The sequence below is a fragment of the Pseudorca crassidens genome, chromosome 12 (genome assembly GCF_039906515.1).
Source record: "Pseudorca crassidens isolate mPseCra1 chromosome 12, mPseCra1.hap1, whole genome shotgun sequence".
Taxonomy (NCBI): domain Eukaryota; kingdom Metazoa; phylum Chordata; class Mammalia; order Artiodactyla; family Delphinidae; genus Pseudorca; species Pseudorca crassidens.
The window spans coordinates 67,993,007-68,011,979 of record NC_090307.1 but is presented as its reverse complement, the minus strand read 5'-3'; the positions used below and the strand labels follow the sequence as shown (position 1 = coordinate 68,011,979).

At 51.8% G+C, this 18,973-nt stretch overlaps 1 protein-coding gene across 10 annotated transcripts in view; it reads left to right on the top strand.

The window, feature by feature from the left end:
* DEPDC5 (DEP domain containing 5, GATOR1 subcomplex subunit) overlaps positions 1–18,178 on the top strand; it is a 92,970-nt gene extending 74,792 nt beyond the window's left edge. For all 10 annotated transcript variants that reach the window (XM_067700136.1, XM_067700141.1, XM_067700138.1 and 7 more), the window contains 9 exons: positions 982–1,059; positions 1,530–1,662; positions 2,757–2,865; positions 4,240–4,464; positions 9,029–9,198; positions 12,322–12,493; positions 15,270–15,330; positions 17,293–17,375; positions 17,522–18,178. In XM_067700136.1, coding sequence (XP_067556237.1) covers positions 982–1,059; positions 1,530–1,662; positions 2,757–2,865; positions 4,240–4,464; positions 9,029–9,198; positions 12,322–12,493; positions 15,270–15,330; positions 17,293–17,375; positions 17,522–17,814 — 1,324 coding nt within the window. In that variant the 3' untranslated portion in view covers positions 17,815–18,178. The remainder of the gene's footprint in view (positions 1–981; positions 1,060–1,529; positions 1,663–2,756; positions 2,866–4,239; positions 4,465–9,028; positions 9,199–12,321; positions 12,494–15,269; positions 15,331–17,292; positions 17,376–17,521) is intronic.
* The last annotated feature ends 795 nt before the right edge of the window (positions 18,179–18,973 follow it).

The window sequence follows — 18,973 nt, the reverse complement described above, 5'->3', positions numbered from 1 at the left end:
ATGGAGCGGCCTCTGTCCAGACTCTTGTCGCGAGGACTCAGGCATTAGTTCACTTCCAGGATCTTTAAAGTCTTCTTTAACCCTGAGATTCTGAAATGCTCCAGTGGGTCCTGGACCTGCCTAGTAGGAAGAGGAGGCTGGGACTGAGGAATGGGAGGGGTTTAAGGAGCTTCCGGATAAGCCCCAGGTTTGGTGTGATGGGTGGCCCTGTGTGTCCCATGCCCAGTAATCTGGGCTCGGTCGCTGAGTATTAAGCATGTTTAAGGGACCATAGTACCATCGAGGAAGAACTCGGGCAGCAGGTGACGGAAAGATCTGGGCGCTGGAGCAGACAGACGGGATTCAAATGATGACCCTGACGCTTCCCAGCTCTGACCTTCACCAGCTCCTTTTACATCTCCAAGTTCCAAAGGGTGGATGTTACTGTTACTGTGTTTAGTATGGTCTACCGTTTTGGACTTTGTGGGTGTCAGTCCCATGCACAGTATTTTACACACACTAACCTCACAGCAACCCTGGAAGACAGGAACAGTATCATCCCCAGTTTTCAGATGGGGAAACTTAGGCCAAGAAAAACCAGAGGCCCTCCAGCTGATGGTGATGATCCTGGGATTCTGCCCCCTGTGCTCTGACCATGTTACCTAGCGTTCTTTGGTGAGATTAAATGATGTGATGTGTGAAAGGTCCAGAGCATTCTTCTAGAGAGATTTCTTGGAAGGGGTGAAGCCTGACGTATTATTCAGAGGGGAGATGCTTATTAAAGGAAGCAAGTTTGGACACAAAACCACTTTGAATCCTTTTTTTTTTTAAATGTATACATGTTGGAAGCAGGAACCCCCCTGTGAGATATCTCCAGGATGTAACTGTCCAGAATTTGCTTGAATGCCTTCAGTGTCCATATCAGCCTGGTTTCCAGCTCTGTAAGAAGCAAAGCAAGAGGGTCAAGACTCGGGAATTTCACTCTGCTTCTCTGTGTTACAGCTCTCAGCAGTTGGCGGCCAGCTCCTTGACGTCCTCCTCCACCCTGGTGGAGATCCTGGAGGCCATGAAGCACCCCTCGTAAGTGGCTTCTTTCATGAATGAGTGCAGGGGTGGGAGGATCCCGTGGCCCAAGCTGGGGTGGTGCTCAGGCAGCGTGGTTTGGTGGGTTTATACCTGACTACGCTCAGCAGCTGTGAGACCTTGGGTGAGTCACTTGACCTCTCTGAGCCTCTGTTACCTTGTTTGTAAAGTGGGATTATAATGGTTGATTCACAGGATCGATGTGAGGATTGAATGAAATAATCATGTAAATTACCCAGTGTAACGCCCGACAAGCATAGGTGTTCTCTGAAGGCCAGGTTCTCTCCTCCCCCTTCTCCTTTTCCCCTGTAACACCTTCTTTTGTCCTGTCACAGGGATTTCTCTGAGTCTAGGATTAATGTGGAGAAATTGAGCTGTGGGGATCCTCACTTCAGATATCAAATGTTTTAGTGGGGGTCCCTTCTTTTTTACCTTCTCTTTCTGCTTGTTGCCGCCTTGGAACTCAGGACAGGAGTCCAGCTGCTCCCTGAGCAGAAGGGCCTCTCACCGTGCTGCTTCATCAGTGCGGAAGTGGTACACTGGCTGGTGAACAACGTGGATGGGGTGCAGACGCAGGCCATGGCCATCGACATCATGCAGGTAAGACCACAGAGCGGGGGCCCTCGCCAGTAATGAGGTCACCAGGTGGAGTAAGAGTCTGTTTTTAGTCAGTGTGAGGCCTGTCTGGGATCAACGAATCATAGAGCAGGTCTTGGTTCGAAAGGCACTACTTTACCTTGACTTAAACATCGGGCATAATCTGCCACCGGAACTGAAATGTTTTGGGCAGAATCTGTGCTTTTGAACCTTGGGGGAGTCTCTGTGAAGGATCCCCAGGCAGTGCCCTCCCTCTGCCTCAGCATCTTCCTGGCACCCCGCGCATCCTCTGTCGATCGCTGGGCACAGCAGAGTGGGGTCCACATCTCATTCGTCCTCCGCCCTGACCAGGCCCCCCGAGCGCAGGCCATCCCTTACTGTGTGTTTCCACATCACCAGTGCCCGCCGTGTTGCTTGGCACATGGTAGGCACTGAGCAAGCACTCGCTGAATTTAATGACACTGTTCTGAACTGGAATTAAACTCGAGAGAAGGGGAAAGGGAGAGGTCGGTTCACACCGTACTGTCCACACAGAGGCCCCCATGGGGAATCAGTGCTGTTTGATCAATACTTGTCTATATAATAAAATTATTAAAAACATGCATGAGAATTACATTTCGCTAACCATTTATTTCTGGAGAGAGAGGAAGGGGAGTGAGACATGGGAGACTCCATAGAGATTTTTTAATTTTTATTTTATTTGGCCACGCTGCACAGCTTGCGGGATCTTAGTTCCCCGACCAGGGATCGAACCCACACCCTCGGCAGTGAAAGTCCTAACCACTGGACTGCCAGGGAATTCCCGAGATGTTTTTTTTTTTTAAACAAAAATCTCTGAAGTCTGTATAGCAAAAAGTTAAATTAGTTGAATTTAGCTGATGGCATGACCTGGATTTTCTTTATACTTCTCTGTATGTTTGAAATATCTGATGATACTGTATTATGCATTTGCATTTTATAATATAATTTACACCAGGCACAGCATTTAACACAGCGCAGTCGTCACCGCTGATGGGGGTGGAGAGTGGGGTTTGAGGGCTGCACCTCTGAGATGTTCCCCTGCAGGAATTTCAGAGCTTCGTTGTCTCTCCTTCTAGAAAATGCTGGAAGAGCAGCTCATCACACACGCCTCTGGTGAAGTCTGGCGGACCTTCATATATGGCTTCTATTTCTACAAGATAGTGATGGACAGAGAGCCTGAGCGAGGTGAGGCGAACTGTTGCCCGTGGGGCAGGTGTTTCCTGGTGACATGCTCCGTTAAATGACGGTGCTTCTCGAGCTCCTCGTGTGATGCTGTCCCCTAAGTTGACGGATCCGTCAGCCTCCTTGAGCATCTGTACTTACTTTGAGCATCACCAGAGTGACAAAGGGTTTCTTAAAGCCACAGTACATTCTTGGTGAGCACAGTGTGGATGGAAGATAAGCCTAAAAGAGGCTGAGGCAAATGATGAGGAAATGCCCGCGGCTCATTTGCTGGTCACTGTTTTTACTCACGGCGCCCCCGACCCCCACCCAGTGCAGGTGGGTCTGAGTATAACATGACAGCTCTCATCTAACTGAGAGCACTTTTTACTTGCTGGGCCTTCAGACTCCATCTCTTCCTCCAGGAAGACTAGCAAGCTTTCCAAGATAAATTTCAAGTATTTTGTTTTTTAATGAATAAAAGGAATTCCCAGAAGGGGAGCAATTTCCAGCCTGGTCAGAGCTGCAGGCACCCAGGGTTCCGACCAGCATCTCCAGTCCCTCCCGAGCACACAGGGACCTTGGAGGGGAGTGACTTCCACCCTTCAGACAGACAGCTTCTCGGCCTCTGGGCTTCGGGAATACTCCATCAGATGAAGCGGCTGGTGCCACTCACTGGCGCTCTTATCCAAGCATGTATTGGAAGTGGATCCGTCTAGGTTTTTTCCTCGTAGACACCAAGTGTGTCCATCACCCCTCTTCCCTTAAATTCTGAGTTTGACCAGTAGACACCCACCTTACCTTCAAGGTGAAAAACCCCCAGTTACTGTCACATGCTCTGAAATTAGAGGTCTGAAACTGGGGATAAAATATTTTTTTAATTGAAGGAGAGGTTGCATAACATAAAACTAACCATTTTAGTTATTTATTTATTTGGCTTTTTTTTTTTTTTTTGGCCGTGGGGCACGGCTTGCGGGATCTTGGTTGAATCTGACTGGGCCACTGCAGTGAAAGCACTGAGTCCTAACCACTGGACCACCAAGGAGTTCCCAAAACTAACCATTTTAAAAGGCAGTGGCATGGAGTATTCTAAGTGTCATGCAACCACCACCTCTATCTAGTTCCAGACCTCTTCCATTGCCCTGAAAGGAAACCCCGTCCTCATTAGGGCTCCCTCCAAAACTCCTCTTCCCCCAGGCCCTGGCCACCACCAGTCAGCTTTCTGTCTCTGAAGACTGGCCTGTTCTGGACATTTCACCCAAGCGGGCTCACACGCTCTGTGGTCTTTTGTGTCTGGCTCGTTAGCGTTGTGTTTTCAGGTTCACCCGTGTTGGGCGTGAACCGGTGAGCACACGAGAGCTTGTGCTGAGGGCTCCCCCTCCCCTCTGCCCTTCCCAGTGGCCGTGCAGCAGCCCACTGCCTGGCACACGACGGCGGTGGACGACTTCGCCAGCTTCCAGCGCAAGTGGTTTGAGGTGGCCTTCGTGGCCGAGGAGCTCTTGCACTCGGAGATCCCTGCCTTCCTGTTGCCCTGGCTGCCCAGCCGGCCAGCCTCCTACGCCAGCAGGCACAGCTCCTTCAGCCGCAGCTTTGGGGGCCGGAGCCAGGCAGCTGCGCTTTTAGGTAGGTGCCCAAGCAGATGGAGCCCGGGGACACACTGGCGGGTGGCTGAGCAGAGGGGCAGCCAAAGGGGCGGTGCCACGGGAACCAGGGTTAGGGCCCCCGTGGCTGTCACACTGTGACTGTTAGCACCGTGGCTCCTGTGCGGCTTTCACCAGCCTAGTGGGTCGAGCTCATCATTGTCCCAACAAACCAACAGGGCTCAGCAGTTGTCAGATCAGGGCAGGACACTAATCTTCTATGGATAGGAGAGGACAGACGGTGTGGTCACTTTTCCCAAGAGGCTCAGGACACAGGGGACGTGAGCTGGTGCTCACTGCTGGTTTAGCTCTTGCCAGAGGCTGTCCCATGACTACAACATCCTAGGACCTCAGAAGAAGAAGACCTCAGAGGTGTCCACTCCAGGCACTCACCCTGTGCGTGACCCTCCTCTCTGCCCTCCCTCCCCAAATGTGCTTACCCCATCAAGGGATGCACACCGGGATTCTTCTTTCCCTTCCTCGGTTCCTGCAGCCCTAAGATGGGGTGAGCACCTGCTTATTGAACAGTGGTGACCTCTGCTCTCAAGGACCGGACTGATGGGTCGAGATGTGAGCGTCTTTAGAAAATGCGTGCCCTAGGCAGGGCGTCGTGAGATTTCCCTCAAAGGCAGGTTGGAGAGACCCTCAAAACCCTCTGGATGGAGGGAAGCAAACGTAACATAGGCCGAACTCCAGGGAAATTCCCCATTCTACTTGGTTAGCCCAGAAGTGCCCGGCTAATTGGAATGCTTGCCTAGCTGGTGGAATGGAAACGCTACAAGTCGTCACAGTTTCCAGATTCTCAGAGTTGCTCAGGGCCAGTGTGGCCAGTGCTTTGTGCGAGAGGCAGGGGACAGACCACTGCTTCTCACCAAGGTCTCCACGGGGGTGTGTGCAGGGTCCCAGCCCGTGTGCTGCACTTACCCCTTGGTTAGGGTTACTGCTTCTGGGAAATGCGTCATCATTTTGGTTCTGGAGGCTATCTTGACAGTCTCTCTAGGGACATCCTCATTTCCAAAGTCTTCTCCCGCAGCCGCTGGTACAACCCTCTCGTGACTGCCATCATCTGAAGCTCAGGATGAGATTTGTGTCATTTGGTTTAGCTTTGGTTCTTAGTTACTTCAAAAAGTGTGGTCAAAAAGGAAAAGCATATGGGAAAATATGTCCAAAAAAGAGGAAGAGTAGGGGCAAAGAGATTTATGTCTACAGCGGGTAGTTTATCAACCTGGGGTATTCTTCACCCTGTACAGGGGTGTCAGGAGGGTCGGTGGTTCTGAAACTAGGCAGAATCTTTCATATGTGCATGTTTTCTGGGAAAACATCCACTTACTAGGTTTTCAATGGCTCCCATGATTGTTATAGTGGAATTTTACTCCATCAGCTTCCTTTCCCACCACCCCTCCCACAGGAAGTGGGTTTCTTTTCCTTTTAAACCCAACACGGCATTATTACAGCTACTTCTCTCCAGTAACACCCCTCCCACCTCTGTGTTAGGACATGAGATCCTTCTTCCCAGCATTTTTTCAGGTTAGAATATAGACTTTTACTGTATTGTTTACTTAAGTGAAATTGGTCTATCTGTAGTGTTGAGTATTTTTCTCAGAAAAAAATCAAAATGACATAGAAGGGGAAGAAGGCCTTTGTATCACTTATGACCTGCTCCCTTTTTCGTTCATTCATTTTGATGTGTTCCTTTTTAGACATTCCTAATTCTCAGTTGGAAGTTAGCAGCAGAAAACTGTTTTGAAATGCCTGGCGGTGGCACATGGTCCTGTCTGGCTTGGTCTGTGGTGGCTCCACTTCCCCACCCCTGTCATCTTGTGTCGCTGAGCCGTGAAGCTCAGGGGATCCGAGACCCCGGAAGAGGCAGCACTGCATCCCTTGAGCCAGTCCCACGCCTTTTACTTCTCAGCCTTCTCTTGCAGCCCACCGGATCTCAGGCTCAGAAGGGGCTGTAGGGCACCTCGGTCCAAACCCTGATGTTTGAATGTCTTCCACAGCAGCCCTGAGGAGTGGGGAGCCGGCCGCTCTTTGAAAACTCCCACCCACGTGGCGCTCACTCCTGAGATTGCTCGTTCTGTCGGTGGGCAGAGCTGGTTGTTACCTTTACCTTCACTCCCCTCCCTGAGATGCTGTTCTTTCTCCTCCTGTGACACCGATCCCCTCCTCAGGTCTTTGACAACCCGTCTCTGTGACACGGGTGAAGGATGCTCAGCCTGGGTTTGTCCTTATTCACTGGCCTCGCTATATCTCCCTATCCCAAGGGGAACAAGCCGGTCCTCATGGAAGTCGAGAAGAGATGCAGAGAATTGGCCAGGGGCTGCACCTCAGCTGGACTCACACCATTGTCAGCATCCTCTGCCCGCAGCGTCTGCACTGTCACCTCCCCTACTGAGGAGTGAAGCCAGTGGTATCTTGAGCCCGTAACCACTAGGCTGAACAGTGCGCTTCCTCTGGCTTCCTCAGACCAGCCTGTTCTGAACTTGACGTGCCACATGGGAGAGGAGACATGTGCAAGGTCACTGCTGGTGTTTTCTGAGTGCCCTTTCTTTTGTGACCGGGGCTTTTCACCTACAGAGAACACACTGTCCAAGCCCAGAGAGCAAACTTCCTTCCTTGAGTTTGGGCTGTTCAGTAAAGGGTTCCTCTGGCGGTGTCAGGAGTCAGGAACACGAGGCAGAGACAGAAACTCGTTCTGATGAGACTTTTAGCACCAGAGCCACCTAGTTCTTTAGGCTTAAGCAGCGTCCATGGGAGTCTTAGGCAGACCTCTGATGGAGCAGTGGTGATAAGCCCGTGGCTTAAACTGGGAGGAAGGAATAACAGGAGGAGGAGGAAAGGAGGAGAGTCACAAGGGAGGGTGGCCAGAGGAGAAGGCAGGAGGGGAGTCCGAGAGCCCTTCTCATCCATGTTTCACTTGACCCTCCCCTCTTCTCTGCAGAGCCGCTGGACGGGCGCCCTCTCAGTTTGCAGACGAGGAGCCAAACCAGGAGGGGTGGAGCAATGTTCTCAGGGGCGCAGGGCTTGGACGGCAGGGCTTAGGTCTTCCCAGTCCAAGTCGACAGTGTCTCCCACTTTGCACGTTCTGGTTTTTTTTTTTTTTGCACGTTCTGGTTTTGAGAGGATGACAAGCTGTGTACCTCGCAGCTGAGTGTTGGTCTGCCCAGGTCCCGTTCAGCGTCCGAGCGGCAGCTCCACTGCCCCCCCAGCACAAGTTCATTCAAATTGCTGACTTAAGAGCTGTTACTTGTGTGTGATAAAAGCCACTCGGGGCTTCTACCTGCAGAACCCAGAACTAAGCTGACTGCCGCAGAGAAATGTCACTGGATTCAAGGGGGCAGGGGAGAAAGAGGGTCCGATCGTAGTTTGCGGAAGCCCCATGTGTGGCAGTGCCCAGCCAGGTGGAGCAGAGCCCTGATCTTCTTACTTCTGAGCCCGCTTTGGGCCTTTAGTCTGGTCAGGAACTTGACAGTCTGACCCGTCTCTAAAACACCCCTGTCTTGGTTGAGAAGGATTTCTGAGCAGGAGCCCAGATTGGATGAGCCACTTTGGCACTGACCTGACATCCTTGGGCAGCACACGGTTGTTGGGACAGAGCGTTAGCCTTCATTAAGAGGTTTCATTTCTTGAGAAACAATTATAGAACTATTGCCTTCCTGGGTTGAAACCAGAAAAGCAAGACCTTCTCCTCGCTGTGGTCCGGGTTGTGTGTCCCATCATGTCCCTTCGTGGTCACTGGAATTGGAAGATCTGGGGCTCAGCCTGGCTGAGGTTCTGACTCTGATCTTGGCCAAGACGTTTTTCCTCCATGGGTTGCTGTTTCCTCATCTGTAAATCAGGAATTGGATTAGATTAGGGGAAGCGAACTATGGTTTAACCAGCCACATCTGGCCTGTCACCTGTTTGTTCATTTGTTTGTTTTATAATAAACTTTATTTTTAGAGCACTTTCAGGTTCACAGCAAAACTGAGCAGAAAGTACAGTTTCCATATACTCCCTGCCCCGCCCCGCACAACCTGCACACATGCACAGCCTCCCCTGCTATCAGCGTCACCACTGGAGTGGGATATTTGTTACAATCGACAACCCTACACTGACACATCATTATCACCCAAAGCCCATGGTTTCCCTTAGGGTTCAGTCTTGGTGCTGTGCATTTTATGGGTTTTGACAAATGTATAATGACATGTATTCACCATTATTGTATCACACAGAGTAGCCTGACTGCCCTAAAAATCCATTTGTTTTTGTAAAGTTTTACTGGAACACAGCTGCGCCCACTCGTTTAGGTAATACCTGAGGCTGCTTTTGCACTGTAACGGCAGCATTGAATAGTTGAAACAGAGACCTTGTAGCCTGCAAAACCTAAAATATTTACTACGTGGACATTTATGGAAAGCATTTGCCGAGCCCTGGACTAGCTGATTTCCAGGAAGCATCTGGAATCTGCAGTTTCACATCTGGATGCTCAGTTGTTTTCTCTTCCTCCTCACCCCCTGCCTTCCTTTCCCTCCCCCCGGCCACCAACCTCCCCCCCTGCCATGTAGCTGCCACTGTCCCAGAGCAGAGGACCGTGACCCTGGACGTGGATGTGAACAACCGCACAGACCGACTGGAGTGGTGCAGCTGTTACTACCACGGCAACTTCTCACTGAACGCGGCCTTCGAGATCAAGCTGCACTGGATGGCGGTGACCGCCGCTGTGCTCTTTGAGATGGTGAGACCCCCTTATGTGCGGTCAGGCCTGGGCTCACCTGGCAGACGGGCGCGCAGGTGCTCGGTAGAGATTCACGTCACTCAAAAAATGGTTTTCACTTCAGGCTCCTATTACCTTCACGTGGACCGTTGGATTAGCCTCTTTCAAAAAATTAAGCATAGTGAAAAATTCAAACAGTCGAAAAGGGTGTGTAGATCAGGGTTTCTGACCCTTGGTGTGCTACTGACACGTAGGGCCGATGGTTCTGTCATGGGGGGGCCTGGCCTGTGCATTGTAGGATGTTGAACAACATCCCTGGCCTCTACCCACCAAATACCAGTAGCATACCCTCCTGTGACAACCAAAAATGTCTCCAGATATTGCTGATGTCCCCAGGGAGGGGAGGCATTGCCCCCAGCTGAGAATCACTGGTGCAGAGCAGAATGTAACCCTCTCTCCCACCCTCACCCTGTTCCCTGGGACTTCCATCTACTGCCCTGCCACTTTGCTGGTACTTGGAGAGAGATTCTGTGCATATAGAGGCCCTGTTACTTTTACTTTTTTTTTTTTTTTTTTAACAGACATAGTAGCTCAGAATATTTACTATTCATGTTGTGCTTTTCCTATCACCTATATATCTTCTGTATCAATATAAATAAGTCGGCTTCGCTGTAGTTGTTTTTTAATTTGTTTTGCCTCATTTGGGGGGAAAGTTTTTAAAATAACATTTGTTTCTTAAAAGTTAACATGTGCGTAATAGGAAACTAAAAAACACAAGAAGTAAAAAATCAAAGTCATCCGTAATCACAAGTATTTTAGAGTCTGACACGTCCTTCTAGGTCCCGTTTATGTATCTATGCAACTAAGCATCCATTTTTATGTAATTAAGATTCTATAGTTATGTATCATGTGTTTTGTTTTTGTTGGGCTGCACCGTGTGGCATGCGAGATCTTACTTCTCCAACCAGGGATCGAACCAGCGCCCCCTGCAGTGGAAGCACAGACTCTTAACCACTGGACCACCAGGGAAGTCCCTGTATCATGTTTTTTTTATACATCATGAATATTTACCATTTCAAATTTCCAAAGCTACCTGAGTGTTTTGGTAACCAAGAACACACTACATCAGCTCAATTTGGAAGACATTGCCTCATTATTTTTAAGGGCTGCAGAATACTCTGTTGCTTGTTTGTATCATAGTTTATCTACACAATCCTCTGTTCGTGAATATCACTGCTATTAACTGGTTCTCTACAGGGGTGGGGGAGGTGTGTGGTTGTGACCTGTTAGGAGCATTTGGCATATCTGGAGACATTTTTACTTGCCTCAAATGGTGGGGGTGCCCCTGGGGTCTAGCGGGTGGTGGGGAGACCAGGGATGTAGCCCATCATCCTATAGCACAGAGCACAACACAGCCTCTACGGCAAAGAATCCCCCAGCCCCAGTGTCTCAAGTGCCAAAGCTGAGAAGCCCTGTTTCAGTTGGTCTCCTGACTGTTTCTGCTTCTCGTCCACCGTGGTCCAGCTGCCTCATCAGGTCACTCATTGCTCCTGGCCACCCCCCATCCCAGGCTGTGTGTCTAAAATAAATGCTCCTTAGCCGAGCTGTCAGTGTCTTCCAGGAGCCTTCGTGAGCCATCTTTATGGTCTCCTACCCTTTTTTATATGCTCTCTCCTTCCGCCCCAAAGAGTATTTCTCTGTGGCTTCAACTGAATCCCACGCCCCTCCAACACTGGTCCAAACATCTCATTGCACAGCTGAAAGCAGCTGGAAAGTTCAAAAAGAGTTTGGAAGAGCCTAGGAGATGACCAAAGGGAAAGGAGCACAGCGTCGGCTGGCAACGTACAGGTTTTTCTGTCCGGGGCTCAAAAGCCTAGTTTTATCCCTATAAGACGTGGAAGAGATTGGTCTGCGTCTCTGTCTGCCCAACCCCTGTCTGCCTCCAAATGGCATTACTGTCTTTGAGGACCCGTCCCATGGAGACACTCCCATCCAGGGAACATTGTTAAGGTCCAAATCAAAAAAGACGCCCAGCTGCCCATTCCGCTCAGCTTGCAGGGGACACCAGCTCTTCCCCAGCGGGTCAGCGCTGGGATGACCACTCCCTCCAGCCAGAACTAACCCTCTGGCCCAGTGCGATAGCGTCCTCCTCAGAAGCCCCACCAGGTGACACTGTCTCAGAACCACACAGCCACAGTGTTCTCTCTCACTCACACACGCGCACACACACACACACACACACAGATACAGTTATAATTTGGCGGGAAGAAGAGTATTTATTTCCTCAGAGGAGTTTAGCATCTATCTTTTAAAAAGTACACTTTGCACATCAATTCATGTAAAACCCACTGAAAGCTGCTCATTTTTATCATGATTTTATTAAGTTTTTAAGAATCTCGAGTGTAGGTTAATTATTATTTTAAGGCCATGTCCACATTTGTTATAAACCACATTTTATTTAGATAAATATTACATAAGCCTTAGAAATTACTTGGTCAAACAGAGACCTTGGTGTTTTGGTCATGGTTAGGAGTGTTCCTGGGAGAAAAGCTAAGAGTGGGGAGGTTTGTCGTTAAGCCCCAGTAACTTTTATTCTCGGTCAGTCTTCAGACAGATGGCGTTTGGGAGCTTGCAGAGAGCAGCTCTCATTCTGCGAGGTCAGCGCTTGTCACTTTTGGCCAGAGGCCACCATGATCATCTTGCAGCCCGCGTCTTATCTCTCTCAGCCAGCCTGAGTGGATTGTTTTCCTATTTGATACTTTGGACTTAGTAAATTTTTGATAAAGGACAAAATTAGAAGGACTTAACCTATATCCTGTGACTTTCCTCCAACATCCTATGGAGCAAGAAGAGGCAGGACATAGCTCTCTCTAGCCTGTTCCTCCCGAAAGAGCCCCTGAAGTTGCAGAAACTCAGGCTGTGAGGAGCCATGCGCTTACCTCCCGGTCGGTCTTCCAAGGATTCACAGGAGGTTCAACTGTGTTTCCTCCTCCCAGGGCGGGTCTGGAGCCGGTGGACATTAATCAGTGAACCTGTGGATCAATACGCAGGCCATCACTCGGGTGGCTTCACTCCTCAGGAAGTTACTTCTCTTGTCAGAATGAACTTGGAGGTGACGCTGTGTGTTTCTGTGCTTCCCACCAGGTCCAAGGTTGGCATCGCAAGGCCACCTCCTGTGGCTTTTTGTTGGTGCCGGTTTTGGAGGGTCCCTTTGCGCTGCCCAGTTACCTGTACGGCGACCCGCTCCGGGCCCAGCTCTTCATCCCACTCAACATCAGCTGCCTGCTCAAGGAGGGCAGCGAGCACCTGTTTGACAGTAAGAGACACCCCTCTCCGGAGGGCCTGTTACCCACGTAGACCCTTCCCCCAGGGTCGCCTCTCGAGGCGCCTGGAGGCCAGCTTTTTTTTTTTTTTTTTTTTTCAATTTGGTAAAATGGAGGCCAGCTTTTCACGGGCCAGTGAAAAGAAGGAGCCTTGTAGTCAGGGGGCTAGAGGGTTTTGTTTGTTTGTTTTTTATAAATTTATTTATTTATTGGCCACGTTGGGTCTTCGTTGCTGCGCGCGGGCTTTCTCCAGTTGTGGCGAGCGGGGGCTACTCTTCGTTGCAGTGTGCGGGCTTCTCATTGCGGTGGTCCCTCCTTGTTGCGGAGCACAGGCTCTAGGCACGCAGGCTGCAGTAGTTGTGTCACTCAGGCTCAGTAGTTGTTGCTCGTGGGCTCCAGAGTACGGGCTTAGTATTTGTGGCACACGGGCCTAGTTTCTCCATGGCATGTGGGATCCTCCTGGACCAGGGCTCGAACCCGTGTCCCATGCACTGGAAGGCAGATTCCCAACCACTGCGCCACCAGGGAAGTGCTGGGGCCAGAGTTTCAATCCTGATTCTTCACTTAGTGGCTGAGCAACCCTGGGCAAGTCACTTAATGTCTCTGAGCCTCAAATGCCTTATTCCTGAAATGGGGGTGACCAGAGCTGCCTCACTAGCTTAAGAAGACCCTCGTAAGGCCTGGAGGGGACGGTGGGTGGGAGAGGGCGCTGTGCTCTGTAAATCTCGAGCAGCACCAGGCTTCTCCCTACACCCTCCTCTCTCTGCTCCAGCCTTACTGGTTTGGGCGGCAGGAATCTGATCCTCACTGGAGGCTTGGATCTGCTGCTCCACGAATAAAGGCCAGAAATGGGAGGCATTGAAAGCAAAAACAGGACACAGTGTGCTGTTGTGCAAAGCTGAGATGCGTCAGCACCTGGAGGACGCGGGACCCCCTCAGAGTGCTTCCCCGGAATGGAGACCATGGGGCCAACCCCACCCGCTGCTCCACCCTCGTCTACCAGACTCTGAGGGCAGGTGTAGACAGATGGAGGGATGAGCTGACTTCACACAGCATGGACTTTTCATCACCAAGCACTCATTTCAGTGAGCATGTAATTAGCTCCTACAAAGCACCCCATGAGCTCATGGATGATCTTTTTATAACGAAAAGCTAGAGTTGCTGCTGGTGTGTCAGAGCCCTGTAGACTCTCAGGCGTAGAAATTATCAGTGTGGAGAAAAAAACTTTTGAGGTGAAGGAGATGCTTTTTCCTGAGTTCTTATGAGTCTGTGCTGTGTTTGGTGGCAGAGAAACGGCCCCCCCACCCCCGGGGTGCAAAGAGCTTTTGTTCCAAAGGCCCACCTGTACATTCTTTACATCTTGGAAGACATTTGTGTATAGACACAGTGTTTTAAGTGATAGTTGGGGTTCCAGGTGAGCCCCCCGGCCCCTGGAGGCTGAAGATCCTGGGATCTTTAGGGTTTACAAAGCACCCCCCAATCCCCCCCCACACACACATTCTCATTTACCCTCACGGTGTGGCCGAGGGGGGACTGTTTTTTGCCGTCCTGAAATGGCAGGTGATTATGTCTGCATCTGATGACTTTAAGCCAGGCACCGCCTCCTACTGCTGTTTTTAACATGTTGAGGGGAAGGCGAGATCTCCCCCCATACCACCCAAAGACTCTTCTGGGGTTTTCCACCTTCGCTGCAACAGCGCAGGGGTGCTCGCAGGGCTGGCACTGGAGGACATTTCTGTGTGAACCGATGGTTTTCCCTGCCAGTCGTAACCCAGTCTTCAAGACCAGCATCCCCTGTTGGTTGCCATGGTTACAGCTGAACGAAAGGAGTCCTAGTTGAAAGGAATAAGGACTTGAATCTAAAAATCAATTTTCTTGCTTCTGTGCCACCTCTCTTCCTGTTATCTCCCGTTCTGATAACAGGGAATTCAAAATCTTAAAAATCTGACAAGAATACACTGTCTGTTTTTATCTGTTAAAGCCAAAGTCTTTTCTCTTTTCTGCTCTTTGGTTACCCAGAATCCTCAAATCTAACCTAGATATAAAATTCCAAATACAGAAAGAGCAACAAAGCCCCTGCAGGCACCCCTGGCCTCTGGGACGAGGTCTCATGTGGTTGCCGCCCCAGCCCTCCACACCTTGATCCCGAGAGCAGCCCCGGCCTGTTGCCTCTGCTGTGTGACAGCTGCCTCAGCCCTGCCACCTCCTCACCCTGCTCCTGTCCTCACACCAGCCAGGCTGGAGCACGAAGTGGGCGGTGGGGGCGGGCACTCACCTGCCCTGCCCCCTCCCCTCCCCTCCCCTCCCCAGCTGATCACATTTCCAAAAATCATTTTATATTGATTTGCTTCAATTTCCCCACCCCTAAAATGGAAGATTGGGATTTTTTTTTTTCTCCTTAGAAGCAAATGACATTCATTTCAAGCTTATCTCTTGGTTGTATTTTAATATCCTGCTCCTTTCCGCTTTCGGCACAGACGGTCATTAGAATGAGTCTTATACCAAGTTCTAGTAGCTCACACGGGTCGCTGAGGACTCATATTCCTCTCCTTTCTAGACCCTGATGAAGCTTGAGGGCTGTCACTGTCTTTAGGATATCCCTCCTTGGGGTGGAGGCTGGTCTTTCTGAAAGCAGGTGGTGTGAAAAAGCAGAGCTCAGGCTCAAGGGGGGAGCATTGCCAAGAGTAGTGAAGGATACCCAAGGCTGGACCCAGGGAGATTTGCAAATCTTGGAATCACAACTCGGCATTTACTCTTTTTTCCTTTTAGGCTTTGAACCAGAAACATACTGGGACCGAATGCACCTTTTCCAGGAAGCCATTGCACACAGGTTTGTCCCTTAGCAAGAGGGAAGCATGGGGAGGCATCAGTGTTGGTCTCAAATAGCAGTTACCACAGCGAAGCCCAGTTCATTCCCTTTCTGGGGAGATGGACCCAGTCCACCAGTGACAGATTCACTGCTTATCTCCGACTAGTCCCTCTGCCTTGGTTTCAGAGATGAGCACCACCTGTCCGGTTCCTGGAGCTGTAGTTTTTCAGACTTGCTTCCCTCTTCTTCCAGTTTGTAGGAGAGCAGAGAGCTCTCTCCTCAGCCTCCTACAGGACCTGGAGCCAAACTCTCCAGGAGGTGAAAAACTGTAGAATCTGTCAGGAGCCTCTTGACACATGTTGAGAAGACAATGAATGGTTAAAAAGCAATAGATACGTTCAGTAGATATTTACTGGTACCTAATATGTATACCAGGGAGAGCCTTTCCTAGGCTTAGCTGTATCCCCCAGGCCGGTCCAGCTGGGTCTCTAGAACATCACTAACTCAGTGTCCGGTTGCTGCCTTGTGTTATTCATAGAAAATCAGAGCCTCCTGTGCCTGCTTCAGTGTCATATCATCTTGTTCAGGCGCCTTCAGCTGTCCCCGCCCCACCTGGCACACCCCCCTCCGTGCACAGCCCCCCACCAACCGCAGGATAAAGTCCGGACTCTTCAGCCTCCCCCACCCAAGCCGGCCCAGGCCTGCCTTAGACCTTACTCAGCCCTTTTCTTCAATGCTTGGTAAAGGCTGTGAAATGAATGCCAGGGCACCTGACTTCCTCCGTCCAGTAGGAGGGGGTGCGATTTGGGGCGGTCAATGAAGAGGTAGGTGGGAAAGGACTTTGATGTGGGAAGCGGACAGGCCTGGTTCACCTCGGCCTCCACCGGCATCTGGCTGAGGAACCGTGAGGTGCTTTGCCTTCGAGTTCTCCCCCTTCACCGGGTTTGTTGGGAGGGTTCCCTGACGTTCCCAGCACCTAGTAGGGCCCCAGGAGATGGTAGTTATTATGAGGAAGACGAGTTTGTCAGCAGGTCCTGCTGATCCACGCTGAGTAAATAGAGAGCCTTGATCGGAAAGTAGAGAGGAGGAAGGGCAGACTCCAGAGCCGTTCCTGCATGTGCTAGAACCAGCTGACAGTGATGAGCTGGTAGTGCCCATCAGCCGATCTGTTTATGCGTCTGACTTCACATGTTCTTCAGTAAATAATTATCAAGTGCCCGTGTAAAGCCAGCAGCTTCTGTAGAGGATGCAACACAGCACCTCCCTGGAGCTCAGTCCAGGAAGGGAGACAGGGTTTTCCCTGCTATAGTTCTGCCTCATCACAGGCTTCATTACATAAACCCCTCAGACTCAGGGCAGGGGCCATATCTGCCAATGCATCCTTTACAGCACTTAGCATGTAAAGTGTAATACATGCACTTTGTGGAAATTAAAAAACCAGGAATAGAACAAGCCATGGATGCCTGTTTCCAGAACACAGCGAGGCAGGGCCCTAGCTTTCCTCGCCTTAAGGAAAGGACTCCAGTTATGATATTTCTCAATGCAAAACCTTTATTGAGAACTACTGTGTGCTTAGTGTGGGAGAACTGAGAGGAAGGGGAGAGGGGCCCGGCTCAGCAGAGTTAAGATAAGGGCCTTCCCCGGGGGAGCTGACAGTCTTGGGGGTGGGCGCAGGGGGGAGGGCTGATGCGATGGAGTGGGGGGTGGCTGGGTGGAGATGAAGGCTGGAGGAGGGAGAGCTGGGCAGGTGAGAGGCTCTCAGCACCAGAGAGGAAAGGGGGCCGGGATGGTGGGAAGTGGTGAGGACAGTGAGGAGCAGCCTGAATGTTCCACCTGAAAGAGACTTTCCAGATCCCATGGCCGTCGGAGAGTCGTGTTAGCCACACTCTCGCTCCCCCCAGCACGCCCCCCCGCCCCCCCCCCCCGCCATGTCCCTGTAGCCCAGGGGGCCCTCATCGGCCTGTCTCCCTGTCCTTCCCTTAGGTTTGGGTTTGTTCAAGATAAATATTCTGCCTCTGCTTTCAACTTCCCTGCTGAGACCAAGCCTCAGTACATCCACGTCACAGGTGAGGCGCTCCAGGCGCAGTGTGGACGGGGCGGGGTCTGGGGCGGCCGAGGTAGGACCGGGAGCCCCAGAGTGGGGGCGGGGGGCTGGCCCGGGCACCCTCCCTCCCTCCTTCCCGGAGCTGTGACCTGGCCCCTGTCCCCACAGGCACGGTGTTCCTGCAGCTGCCCTACTCCAAGCGCAAGTTCTCGGGGCAGCCACGGCGGCGCCGCAACTCCACCAGCTCCGCCAGCCAGAGCCTGTTCTGCGAGGAGAGGGTGGGCTACAGCTGGGCCTACAACACCATGCTGACCAAGACCTGGCGCTCCAGCGCCACCGGCGACGAGAGGTTTGCTGACCGGCTGCTGAAGGACTTCACGGACTTCTGCGTCAACCGTGACAACCGGCTGGTGACCTTCTGGACGAGCTGCCTGGAGAAGATGCACGCCAGCGCCCCGTGATGGGCGGGGGGCGAGGGGCTGGGGGATACTGTCCTGCTGCTGATGGTACTCGGTGGGGTCAGGCAGGCTGGGGTGGTGGGGGCTGTGGGTGCTGCTTGGCCCCCGCCAGCCTCTATCCGCTCCAGGAGAAAGACTGCGGAAGCCTCCGGCACCCGGGAGCAGGTGGGAGGGCGCCCCCGTGCACGTCCTCAGCAACAGAGTGGCTCCCGTGAGCGTCCTTTCCTCCACCGCCCGCAGGTACTTCTCGCCCAGGAGGAGTGTGCACAGGATGTAAGATAACTTTGTGAAATAATGTACCATAGGCTCACACCAACTGTATATACCTGTACAGAGCAGTAACAGGAATAAACTGGCCCGTGTGGCATCTCTGTCCCCAGCCTGGTACCGGGCAGCAGCAATCCTGTCTTCGGCTGGGCAGTCGTGCCCTGCCGCTGGGGCCCTGGAGGCCGATGAGGCGGCCACAGACGCTGGGGAGGACTCCAGAATTCACTTGGGGGTCTGGCTGTGAGTTTACTGAAAGGTTTCTCTTCACGGGCCCTCGGGCAGGAGAAGAGAGTTCCAGGCAGGCCTCATGAGCAGACAGGACGAGGTGCTGGGATCCCGCGGGCCTGGTTGTGGGAGGCGAGTCTTGCTAAGTAGGTGAGCCTGACATGACGCACAAATGTGGCATTCCGAAAAAAATCCAAGGAAGCCTCTGTTGACTCTGGCTGAGGTTAGGACCCACTGCTCCGTGGGATAAGACTCCGCATGGTCCTCAACCGCAGCCCCGCCCTCACTGGCCAGGGGGTAGAGGGTGGGGGACCTGACAGCTCCCACCACTTCCCCTCCCGCCACTTCCCCTCCCGCCACTTCCCCTCCACCCCGAGTTAATCACAAGCCCTATTGATCTACCACCTCAATGGCCTGCAAGTCCGTACCCCTCTCCCAGGAGCCCTGCAGCCGCTCTCAGCCCGGCCCTCACCTCTTCCTCCTCCTGCATGGCTAGGAGCACCTCCCACCTGGTCTCTGCTTTCCCTCCAGGCCCTTCTCCACTCGGCAGTCACCACTCTGATTGTTCCTCCCACCTATTTAGACCTCTTTGGTGACTTGAACTTCAAAGCTCTTAGACATAGCTGCACAATCTGGTCCCAGGCTTCCTCTCCAGCCACCAGGAACGTCA